Source organism: Embiotoca jacksoni, unplaced genomic scaffold (genome assembly GCF_022577435.1).
Source record: "Embiotoca jacksoni isolate LCO1_2020_lvr unplaced genomic scaffold, fEmbJac1.0.p SCAF_2, whole genome shotgun sequence".
In the NCBI taxonomy this organism is placed as follows: Eukaryota; Metazoa; Chordata; class Actinopteri; family Embiotocidae; genus Embiotoca; species Embiotoca jacksoni.
Window position 1 is genome coordinate 2,598,033 of NW_027185340.1, and position 12,020 is coordinate 2,610,052.

At 37.6% G+C, this 12,020-nt stretch overlaps 1 protein-coding gene across 2 annotated transcripts in view; it reads right to left on the reverse strand.

Moving 5' to 3' along the window:
* Positions 1-12,020, reverse strand: part of gpc6b (glypican 6b) — a 71,034-nt gene that overhangs the window by 13,853 nt on the left and 45,161 nt on the right. Inside the window, exons 5-7 of one of the 2 annotated variants that reach the window (XM_069153912.1) lie at positions 11,618-11,748; positions 10,815-10,958; positions 9,766-9,795 (exon numbers count right to left, since the gene is read on the reverse strand). In XM_069153912.1, coding sequence (XP_069010013.1) covers positions 9,766-9,795; positions 10,815-10,958; positions 11,618-11,748 — 305 coding nt within the window. The remainder of the gene's footprint in view (positions 1-9,765; positions 9,796-10,814; positions 10,959-11,617; positions 11,749-12,020) is intronic. The other variant, XM_069153913.1, reaches the window with a different exon arrangement.

Genomic DNA, 12,020 nt, shown 5'->3' on the forward strand with positions numbered 1-12,020 from the left:
TGACACATATGAAAAGTAGCAGAGCCTTCAGAGCACCACCATGGTGCATGCATGAAAAGAATTACATGAAAATATTAAACTACTTTAGGAAAAATTCTTGGATTTCTAGCAGCTGGCTGACTTGGACTTTGATTTTAACTTAAAAAGGGAAGAATTGTACAATTGAAATTTGAGTTATTGAGGTGATTTGATTGTTGTCATGACCAAGGCCTTTACAAAACCTTTTTTTTGTTGTTTTTTGTCAAAATCTGCAATGTATTCCTCAGCTTCCTGTCTGTGTTTGTTGTTATTTAATGAACCATATTTATGGTTTCATTTATATGCAACAACAAAAATGTGCTGAACAGCTGCTGCTCGTACAACATTCAGTTGTCTGCAGTCCCAGAAACTCAGATGCCATTCTTCGATTTCAAGTGTCTTATATCTGATGCAGTATATGTGACTGTATGCTACATTGCAAATCTAAATGTATTTGTTCTTTTCTAAGCCAGAGGACGGGCCATTTATAAAAAACAATTCCAGACTTGAGATCGCAGGAAAAAGGGGACAATGATGTGAGCTTTTAACTTGTTAGGTTTACAGTATATTTGTGTCTAAAATGGGTATTTGCATCTTGATGAAATCCAATAAATGACTTGGGATGCAATGGTAAAAAGCATAAACCCTGTGAACCCCATAACTCAGTAGCATGTTTGAAAGGCGTATGTTCTTTAAAAAAGATGCCAAAATTACACTATTTAAAATAACTGGAAAATCTATCACATCTGAGAAACTATAAAAATAGAATCTATCATTGGCTTTTCACATTTCTGACAGTCCTCTAACTAATCTTGTGCATCGAACGCTTCTGTGAAGAAGAATAACCAAGTTTAAAATAGTGATATTTCATTAATATCATTGTATTCTACATGTCTCATCTGTTGTATGATCCAGATGAATAGCATATTTAATACATACACCCTAGTACTAATTTTCTAATACAGACCCCTGTTTTACTTTTTGAAATTACATTTATATTTGTCTCATTTGTCTTCATTGTCTCATAGGATAAATCAATCTGGGGAAATTCTATTACTTCTACATCTTTCTCTTATATAATAAGCCAGGTGTTCAACCAAGCCAGAAGCAAGACACAGCGTTCATATTTTACCTGTCTCCTTGACAACATTGTTGGAGTTGCCTTGTGAATGACAAAAATAAAGTGTGGATGATAAGTATTCTGATGTTGTTGCACCTTTGCCCTGATACAGCATGTGTGTTGTCTTTATAAAGGATGAAGGTCATTAAAACCAGAGTACTGTGTGATCGAGACTCCAGTTCTCTGTTAGGCTAAATGAGATTTGTCGCTAAGGGATATGTTTCTTAGCATGTTTGTCACACACATTTAATTACACAGAATGATGATTGAGTGATGAAGGATGGCTCTATTTCTTATTCGTTTACATAAATAACTCTTTGCTGTCACACAAAAGTAGTGACTTTTCACTCATGCCAAAAACTTGTCCGGTTTTTGTCATGATGAGTAACACATTTATGACGGCTCGCCCTGGAACCTCGGTGGATGTGGTGATTTGTGGTTACTGTGGTTTGAGGAAGTGTGTCATCGTGACTGTAAAACAATACGCCAGCGGAGAGACTCATCTACATGGTTGCTCACCCACATAAACTGGCCTTTTAAAAAAAACAAAAAAAAAACCAACAACTTTTATTTAGATTCAGTAAAGCTTAACAGGTTTTTCAAGAAATGCCCTCCTCGTCTCTCACAATAACACATTCACACTGGTACTGACTGAGTTAACAGGGAAGCAGCTGTATGTAATTTTCTATGTCACTAAGTGTTTATTTTTAAATGAATACATAAATGAATTACTAATGCTGCTTGCCTCTTAGCCAGGACAAACCAGCTGCTTTCAATATCTTGATTTGAAATTAGAGGAAAGACAAGCAGTCCGGTATGTTAGCTATAGTGAGAAGACAAAGTTGCTCTACTGCTTGAAAGTTGATGTTACTGTGTTTTGATATTTTATTGTTCACATGAATTATGTGTTTTGATAACTATTCTCTTGTGGGTGTATTTTTCTTTTTCTTGGCCAGCTTAAACTTAAATTTTTTCAAGTAATCATGGAAAATCCCAGGAAGTCCCTTTTCAGCATTCAACCGTATCCCACAGCAGCTCCACCCGAGATCCTCGGTTTCCCGCTTGACAACAAGCAAACCTAACACCAAGCTTAAAAATTTAATTTTAAACACCTGTGGTCAGACCAGAAGTAAATGATGCTTCTGCATGCTGGGTCTTTGCTAATGCTTGAAAAGAGAACATACATTACGATCACTGAACAATACAGACGCACATACAGTGAGAGTGGCTTTATGTTTCTACCCACTGGAAAATGTGGAATACATGCAGTGATGCATTGCCACAGCTTTTCATATTTGTAAGATCACAAAAGCATGATGGTTGAAAATGGAAGTGACTTTCCTTTTTAGCTCTCCAACAGTAAACACAGCTGTTTCACTAAGAACTTGCTGACTTGACAACTGAATAGGGAACCAATCCTGACTATTATTATTGCTCTAATTTTTTTCATCTACCTTATTTCTTATATCTTATACGCATTTGTAAATTGGTTCATATTGTGTATATGCTGCTGTGACGACTAAATTTCCCCACTGTGGGATTAATATAGTATAGTATAATCTAATCTATAAAAAAACCCCGTATTGACCATCCATAATGCAGTACTGTTAAACTTTTACAGTTTGTTTTACACATTTCTCCAGTAACAAATTGATACGGTGTTGAAGTAGTCAGACCAAATCTGCTTCAGTTCATTTACTGGTGCTCCAAGAAGGGATGATTTACATTTAAATGTATATTTGAAATTTGTCAGGTCTTAATTTTAGCAGCCAAATATTTATGCTTGAATGAAAGTCTTACAATTGTTACATTTACAGTCAAACAGTGGCCTGAAGTATAATGCCACATATGCACTGCGAGACTATTTATTTTCATGTGGTCTTAAAAAAGTATCTGTTATGGTAGAATCTGTGGAATCTCCATAATTACATCTCTTGGTCAAAAGTCTGTAGATACAACAACTCGGAGAATGGAGTTGTGGATAGGTCCACTTTACTTCCATTAAGCTGTATCCAAAACAAGAATGTTTCAGTGGTTTGACATGTTTCTGGAGTGCAGAAATATAATGCCAGGTTCAAGATTTTAGAGAGGAGTGTTTTTTTTTTTGTTTTTTTTTGCCCGACAACTGACTTTACAAACCACACATGGATGTTTTACTCTGTTTCCTACTAAACATGGCAAAGAGAATGAGAGAAAAGATATTTTGTGCATGGAAACCTAGTTTTACTTAATGTTATACCGTTTAAAGTTATTCATGTACTAACTATATAAATCAATAGTTTATCCTAACATGAAAGCAGAATAAAAGGGATATCCCAGTTTCCATTTTTAGTATACAGCTCCATAATCTGCTTTTGGCAATGCAGATAAATCATCAGAATCAATCTGAAAAATTGCCATTTTCACACTTTTAATTTACTCATTCAAACTTCCGTGACTCCTGATCAGCGTCATGGAAGGCTGGACCACATGCATTGGCTAAAAACAAAGAAAGATCCTGGACAGATCACTGGTCTATCACAAAGCCCACAAATATAGAAAAATCCCACAGTAACATCTTTATTGACTTGTATTCCTTCGTGGTATAAAAGTGGAGAACCCAGAGAAAAACAAATCCACAAATATCGGGAAAATCAAAACTTCCCTGCTGTTGGGCAGTAACCATTGATCTATACCATACTGCTATTTTTTATACCCAAAAGGACTGCGGTGATCGCCCTAGTGAGCGACTTATTTGTAGTTCTTTCACCTTCTGAGATGCCCATGGGGAAGATAAGGAACAATATATAATGTTACGGTGACAGAGATGGCTTTTTGTTATTTTCTATAAAATCTTACTCAATCTATCAATGGCCCACAATTATTTATCTGTTTATCTATCTATCAACTCAAAAATGTGATTTGCTTATTGTTATTTCACTTGGATGTTTGACCTTCACTGGATGATGTATTCTGACTGGGCGATATCGATCAAAAATCATCATGTCTGTATTTTTTGGGCTAAATGGCAGTATATGATATAGACCTCAGTATTTTATACGAAATGGGCAAAATGTTAATTTAAGTCAAAGTCACTCATAAGAGGTTACAAGCACTTTTATTAGAACAGATTGTGTCCAAAAATGCAAGGACAAGGTCACCTTCCCTGTTTGAAAAATGAATAAAATGAACGAAATAAAATTGGGCCTTTCTCTGAGGATGCTCCCTGAGGTCAACTCTGACAATAAAAGACTGATGTGCTGCGATAGGTGCATTGTCTCATTTGCGGTTGCCTGGCTTTCCGTCCTGATGCTGCTCATTCTCACCCAGTTTTGCTATAGCCTATTCTTCATTACAGTGGTTAATTACCATCAGTACATTTAAATTTAAACTCGCTCTGCTCGATCATTCATAGATCTTCTGGTTTTACCGACTCTCTGGCTAATCCCAGAGTCGCTATCTAGATCAGTTAGCTACTTTAGCTTAACAGTTACCAATGTTTCTTGTTCTTCCTCTCACTCTCCGGCTCCCTCTTGCTCAATGAGTCTGATATTTAGTTATCCCGCTGCCTCCTTTAGTGATAACATGTAATAAATGCAGTTCATTTGAGTTGGGCTGGGTCGGCTCCAAAAAGTCTGTCTTCATAGACTCCCATTCAACTTATCCACAATACAAAGTTAATAGATTATCCAGCATCTTCTTGACGATTCTCTACAATATTTCATATGTTTTCCTGGTCTTGTTTTGAGCAGTTGTCTACAATTTCTGCAGCGAGTTTAGACTAATGTTAAATTGTTTTCCTGACTGCATGCTACATAACCACTGTTGATTGTTGACTTTGGTTTAAAACATGTTTGGTCTATCCAAGAGTGCAAAACATTTTTTTCACAGTGTGAGACAGCAAGAGATGAAGACAGAAGACAGAGAAGAATAAATAATATCTGCAGAAATGAAAGGAGAGCTATATTTTGCTTACAATTATAGATTTTCCATTTGATGTCTAGACTCAATAATCAGTCCTCTATCAGGTTTGTGTGCACAGAAAAACAAAAACTGAGCAGTGAAAACTGGATTTGAGAAGATACAAACATTTTGGTGAAAACCAGGTGTTAGGAATACAATTTGTAAGGCAAACAGGGACTACGGTCCATCATTGATAATCAGAACCTGAACTGTATTTTCTCCTCTTTTTTTCTTTTCTATTACTGGAGGCAACGTTTTCAAAGACCCTGTTTAATGTGAGAAATTTAAAATTGGTCAAAAGTTTAATTTAAAAAAAAAAAAACTTTTAAGAAATACAAACAAATGTATTTAACCTTGGTATTTTTTGTTAAAAGAGCTCTCTAAATTCATCAAGGATGTTGGAGCTCTTTATTGCTGACTTGAGTTTTATTTATTATTACAGAGACATATGACCTTATAGTAACTAGTGGTGACTTTGTTTTTAAAGAAATCTCTTCTTAAAGCTCTGTAAAAAGAAGGTCCAATACTCTCTCTGAACATAAAGTCATGGATCAAAGGTTTAAGTTTTGACAAATATTGTTCCCTGCAGGCTCTTCTACAGTCTAGTCTCGCTCTCACTGTTGTACTGTGGTGCCATACAGATAAAATGTAAACCATGTATTCAAGGGAGACAAAAAGGACCAATAAAACTACACTAAATTTAACTGCATAAAACTTGTTACAAATGTTAAATTAAAAGCTCCAGTTCTTATCTTTAATACGCCTCTGAGCCTGACTATCTGTTATGCCTTTATCCCCTCTTTGGACTTTAAAATCTCCATTTCTCTCAGAGCTTTGGGGGTGTGTGCTCTGACAGAATGTCAGGCAATTAAACAGTCATGGCTCATTGAGCTGGAGGTGGGCCTGCTCCTCCAGGCTCCTCTATAGGCAACAAAAGAAATGAATACAGGCACTCCCTGCCAGCCCTAGCTCATTCTTTGACTCCACAAACTTAGCAGTGAATCCAGACAAGAAGTTCTTATCAAAGGACACTTTAAACTATTGTCAAGTCTCACAAGGCTGAGCAGTGTCACTGTCACGGGTAATTATCCTTTGCCAGAATGTAAACGAGGACAGTGTGTGGGACAACAAAGATGTGCTCTCGCAAGGAACCCAGTCATGTCCCTGATGCAGGATGAACACACAAAACCTGTCACACTAATGATGGCATTATACAGCTACTGGAAAAGATGGGCACCTTTACACCTATCCCTAACGCTCTGCATAGAGGTATGACAAATACAAAAAAAAAAAACAGACAGCAGTTTCAATTAAGACATAGAGACTGAAAAAAAGCCTCAGGCATAACCACTGTCACTGTGCTTTACTGTATTTTATGACATGTCTCAGGAGTATCAGACCCCCAAAGAGCTGCTGATGGTTAAAACCTGTGTTTGAACTTTTTTTTTCTTTTGGTATGAAAAGTCAATTGAATTTTAACTCAGTTCTCATCTCACACATCTGTCTTTAAATTATTGTATAAAATATTTATTTCATACTCCAGATACTTTTGAAAAGATAACCTGCAACATACTGAGCATTACCACACACGGTAGGGATGTAAGGTAGGGACAAGCATCAATGGGCAATTACTTGATTTTCATAAATAAATCACTACATTAGTTTGGCTTTGCATTGACTCACCATCTGTTCCCTGTTTACTTCAGTAGCCTTTGTTTTCTCACTCACTGTCCAACACTTTGTACCAAATCCAAATAATGTTTCATAATTCTGTCTACACTCAACTTTTGACATTAAAAAGCCAAATTGTTTAAATAATTAATTGAAAAATATTTATATATTCAGTGCTTTTCTAAACAACAAGTTATTATAGTATAGTATCATACTTTTTTTTTTCTTATAACATCATATTATGTGAAGTAGCAGCCTTGACAGTGCATCTATATGCAGCAAAACCAAGAATAACATATTGTCCTTCTGTAAGTGTAGTGGCTGTCACCCGCAGGACTTCAATAAAAATACATTAAACCTCTCACAAGTTAGAAATGTAGAAATGCAAGGTTATAACGAGGGCGCTCATGCACATGTGGACATTTTTCTGTCCTTGCGTGCCTTTGCTCTTTTGCTGGAAGTTAACAAAACACGTGATACTGTTACATGTTTGACAGCTGCAGTTAATATGAGAACTGATTTCACTGCAGATCTGTGTAGTATATCTAAAACATATGAGCTCAACCACCACAGCTCAATGCGAGCTGAACAGCCTCCATTAGAGTATTTAAATGTTTTCACATGTCTTGTTGTTTGTCTGAATGTAACTTTAGACATCTTGATAGAGAATAATAAACTGTAATACTGCCGTGTGTGTTGTCTCATTTACCATATAATCAAATAGTTACACATAAGCACTCAGCATATGCTGTGATGTAATTCATCAGATTAAACAGCTTTACTGTTCTAGTATAGCATGACATTTTTGCCGATATATGATTATGTGGTAGTACAACGTAAAACGACAAAAAAAAAAATCTAGGGAAGGAAGGGAGGTAATGGCACGCACCAACGGTTCAAAACTCAAAATGAACCAGAAACTCCGAGATTGTGTCTTAACCACACGACCACCACGACGCCCCGGACATAATTCAGGTTCATCTTTCTCATGCTGACAGATGCTGCACTGCTTTAGCTTGGCAGGAGGACTACACATTTGTCACCAAGAAAACCCAGCTGTTGTTTGTCAATTTATTTTGATGAACAGTTAGGAGAAAATAAGGCTGTATTTATGGATATTAACCCTGGTATTTTTAGTGAGAAGTTGGAGTTTCTCTCACTGACAGCATTGCTTACAGTGAGTCATGTAGTATTTGTTTTCAAGTCAAGTTGGATGCTATTTTATTTTAATTAAAAACAAAAAGGAAATTTGGATCACATTAATATACACGACCAATAGTACAAGGACAGTGAAATAAAAGTAAGTTTCCCTGTGATCTCTACAAAAGAAGTGATTACAAATATGATTTCCATTTAAGGATACCAGAAATCATTGAAATTCAATGATTCATAAAACCAAATTCATTACCAAAAAAGAATAACAATTAAATTGATCAATTTTAATGTAAACTGTCATTTTAAACATAAAATGCTCCATTCTTAGTGTATTAACACACACACTTTATATTTTGACAGATTGAACTGTAATTGCAGGAGCCTAAAAATCATGTCATTTTTGTTTTCTGCCCTTTTTTTTAGTTTTCAGACAGCAGCTGCTTGCAGTGAAATGCACAAACATTACCTGCTCAGCAAAAAACAGCCGACACAGTCAGCTAATGACGAAAGAACAGAGTGACGCATTTAGCAGCTAAAGAAGCTGATCTGTCCATCAGACCATAAACAGAGCTAATAGGGGAGTAAATATTCACAAACCTGTATGAAGCACAAGCTGTTCTGGATCTGCTGGATGTGTTAAAGGGGAACCGTGTGTTAACAAGTTCACCATATTCCTGGAAACATCAGTGTTGACTGCGCAGCTTGTTTTGGTTCCCTCAAGTGGCACAAAAATCTGTTCAACGCTTGCAATGTATTTGGCTACGAGTCAATATTGCTTGATGTGCACGTTGTTGATAGTTCCTCATTTAAAGTGGCATTTTCTCTAAAAACTTTCAAACCCACAGCAAAATTCTTAAATCTGCGGAAAGAAGAGTTTTGATTCGCAGCTCAAACAATGGATGTAAACCAGATTGAGCCGAAAAACAAACCAGGCATTTTCCTTTACTTTCCATGAGCCAAACGACACATATTATAGAAATCTCATAATTTGCAGCGTCCTGTGGCCAGATCAGCATGGATTCCTGAGGCATGTTGATAATGGAATTTTCTGCTTGTGTAAATTGGTTTAGAATAGGATGTCAAAAATCATCTCTCGTCACTGAGCGCCCTGTTGTGAAGTACTCTAAGCAGGCTAATCGCCCAGGTATTTAGAAACAGTCATGATCCCCCACTTCACTGTACCATTATAGGAAACGCTGCCTGATTGGTTGGGTGTCTCGAGGAGCTGACTCTATGGCGCCGCGCTAGTGGCAGCCTGCTGCAGCATCTCCCCCCTGAGAGCCCCCCTGCTGTAGTGAAGAAATTTCCCCTCGGGGATTAATAAAGTGTATGAAATAAAAAAAAATAAAAAAAAATCAAATTAGCAATGATGGGATGTGTCTCAAACAGACGCGGTGTTTGACGAAGGTTCATGTTGGATCACAGAGAGGAATCCTGACCGGTTAGGGACGCCGTGGCATGTGTTCAACATCTCTGTGGTGTTAGCAACTCAACTGTGAAAATACTGTGTTTAACAGGTGATACTGTGATGCCACGATACACCACAATATCAAGCGCTGAAGAGTTCTTGCATTATAACACCTAATAAATCACATGAAACATATCAATGAGAGAGTGTGACATTAAATCGCATGCGAGATGAAAATGAGACTCTGACACATGGCACACAAGGTGCTGCATACCGATGGGAGTTACAGGTCACGACGCTTGCTTACTGAAAATGTAACGCTTAAAACACAGTCCTATGCATCTCCATCCACACAATATTAAACCATCCTTTTTTCTTTCAGAATTTATGCATAAAACAGCACCAGTCAATAATCCCAGCAAAAACATGCATATAAAATGTTAAACCTTACACTGTGTTGCATCGCATTCCAAACAATCCTCTGGTTTGCAGCATAAAGGCAGGGAAACAGAAAGTCTTAATTAATTCAGTGTAGGTGGAAGAAATCATTGATGGACACAAAGCTACAAAGCAAACTGCTGTATATAAGACATCAAAGATGCATCGAGAATGAATTAGATTGTGCAAAACCATAATTAGGATTGAATAAAACAAACAGCTCATTTATTGTGGCAGGATTTAAAGCTGCTTTTCAAATGATGTACCCATTAACTAAATAACTTGTTATTAATCATACATAAAGGGCTAAGACATTTAATTTAGCATGTCTTAGACTCTGTGGGAGAGGCTCAATTAAGATATTTAATTAGTTTGCTACCTTTTCAAGGGTCAATAATGCAAAAAGTAATTGATTTGATTTGTGATGTGAAGAGCTATAAATACCAACACAACTGAGACACGGTTTGAAAAGATTCACTTTGAAAAGGGCTCGAGGAAGAAGAGGGAGGAGAGGAAGGGCACTGTGGCTGCAAAGGTAATCCATGATGAGAACTGTCTCTCAGCTGAATTGGAGTGTCAGCCCCGTGTTGACCTTTACCCTGATGCAGCATTTTAGGTTTCAAGGTTGTTTGGGATGGAAATCCATGTATCAAGATCCTATCAAACAAACATACAGATAATCTGACAGAAAATGAAGGTGCGCTTTGGAGCAACAATTGATATGGTCAGCTTTGGAGAAAAAAAAAAAAAAAAAATCTATCCATCCCCTTTCATCCCTTTCTTTTCTGTTTGCCGAGTACACAGAGATGAGAAGGGCACTGAGCGCGGTGCATCGCACCTTCCGCTGCCCTCCTGGGGTAAAGCTGATGATTCGTTAACAAACACAAATCGATAGCTGGTCCTGAATGGAGGACAGCTACAAAGAATTAATTTCCGGCTTCAGGGGGCTTACAATGGCAAATCACCAGCTTTAATCAACAGTGTCAAGTCAGAAAGACAAATGATGTTTACACTGAATCAGTGTCTCGCCTGAAAGCAGCAGCTTTGGCTTTGTGTCCTTACCAGTCTGTCGAGGCTCGTGCCAGCTGCAGTGGTAGGGCGCTCCTCTGGGCTGTAGGGCCTGAAGCGGACACTGAACACATCCGAAACACCACGAGCAGACCTCGTGATTCCTGCGGGTTTTGGCTGGCCACAGCCTTGAAAAACCTGCAATTACAAAAACATGGGCACCCAACTGTCAGTGGTTTGAATTACGTTGGATGCAGAAAATAGGTAAAACATGCTGTTTTGTTAAGGTCTTGTGGATCATTCCCCCCACACTACCGGTGTGACTGCTCTACATCAAGTTGAGGTAACCACGTTGATAGGTGATTAAACTGGGAGCTGTGACCAATGCTATTTAAGATGGTAGAGTTAAGTTTTTACGGGCTTTTGGGAAAATACCACATATACTTAAACCATCAACAAAACTGCATCTGTTGCCTGGGAAAGCCAACGTAGCATTCAGCTTTGAATGGGAACTGGCATCCAAATCTGTGTAGGCAGAAAGATATTCTTCACAACCACCTAAAAAAAAAACGTGTTCTTTCTGACTACAATTTTGCGGGCAAAGAAAAATGTAGTAAAACACAGGAAACACATTAACTACTGTTAGTTGAACTAAGATTATCTGACCAGATTGAAACATGTCATTTAAATACAAGACCTAAACTTGGACATAATTAGAACTTGTTGCAATGCACACCTTAGACACAGCCCTGAAGGATTTTCAACAAGCTCCTTTTTTACTTTGTGAAAAAGCTGGACATCACCCATCTGTCAGAGGTGTTACTTTGTTCTCTGGAAAATATACCTAATTGACATACCCTGTAGGAGACCTGGGCACTGTTATCTTGCATATTCATGATGGCCTCTGAAATCTTGACATCAATAGGCTCCATGACAGATTCAATGTTGAAAGGTCCCTCCAGCCTCTGTGCCACCAGCAGCATGGCATCTGTCACAAGATTGGTTAAAAAAAAAAAAAGTGCAGTGTTAAAGGGAGGAAAGCAGAGGTGCAAACAGACACACACGTATTGTTGTTTACAGCAGTTGGCATCCAGCTTATTGGTGCATTACCTTCCCAGACACACAAGAAGGGTTTTAAGTGGTCAAGCAACAAGCAGAAATAACCCTAAATATAGCAATAAAACAATACTACATAGAGTGATGATGCATTGGAAGGTGTCTCCATTCATAAGCAGATATATCTTGTGGTCCTTTTAATAT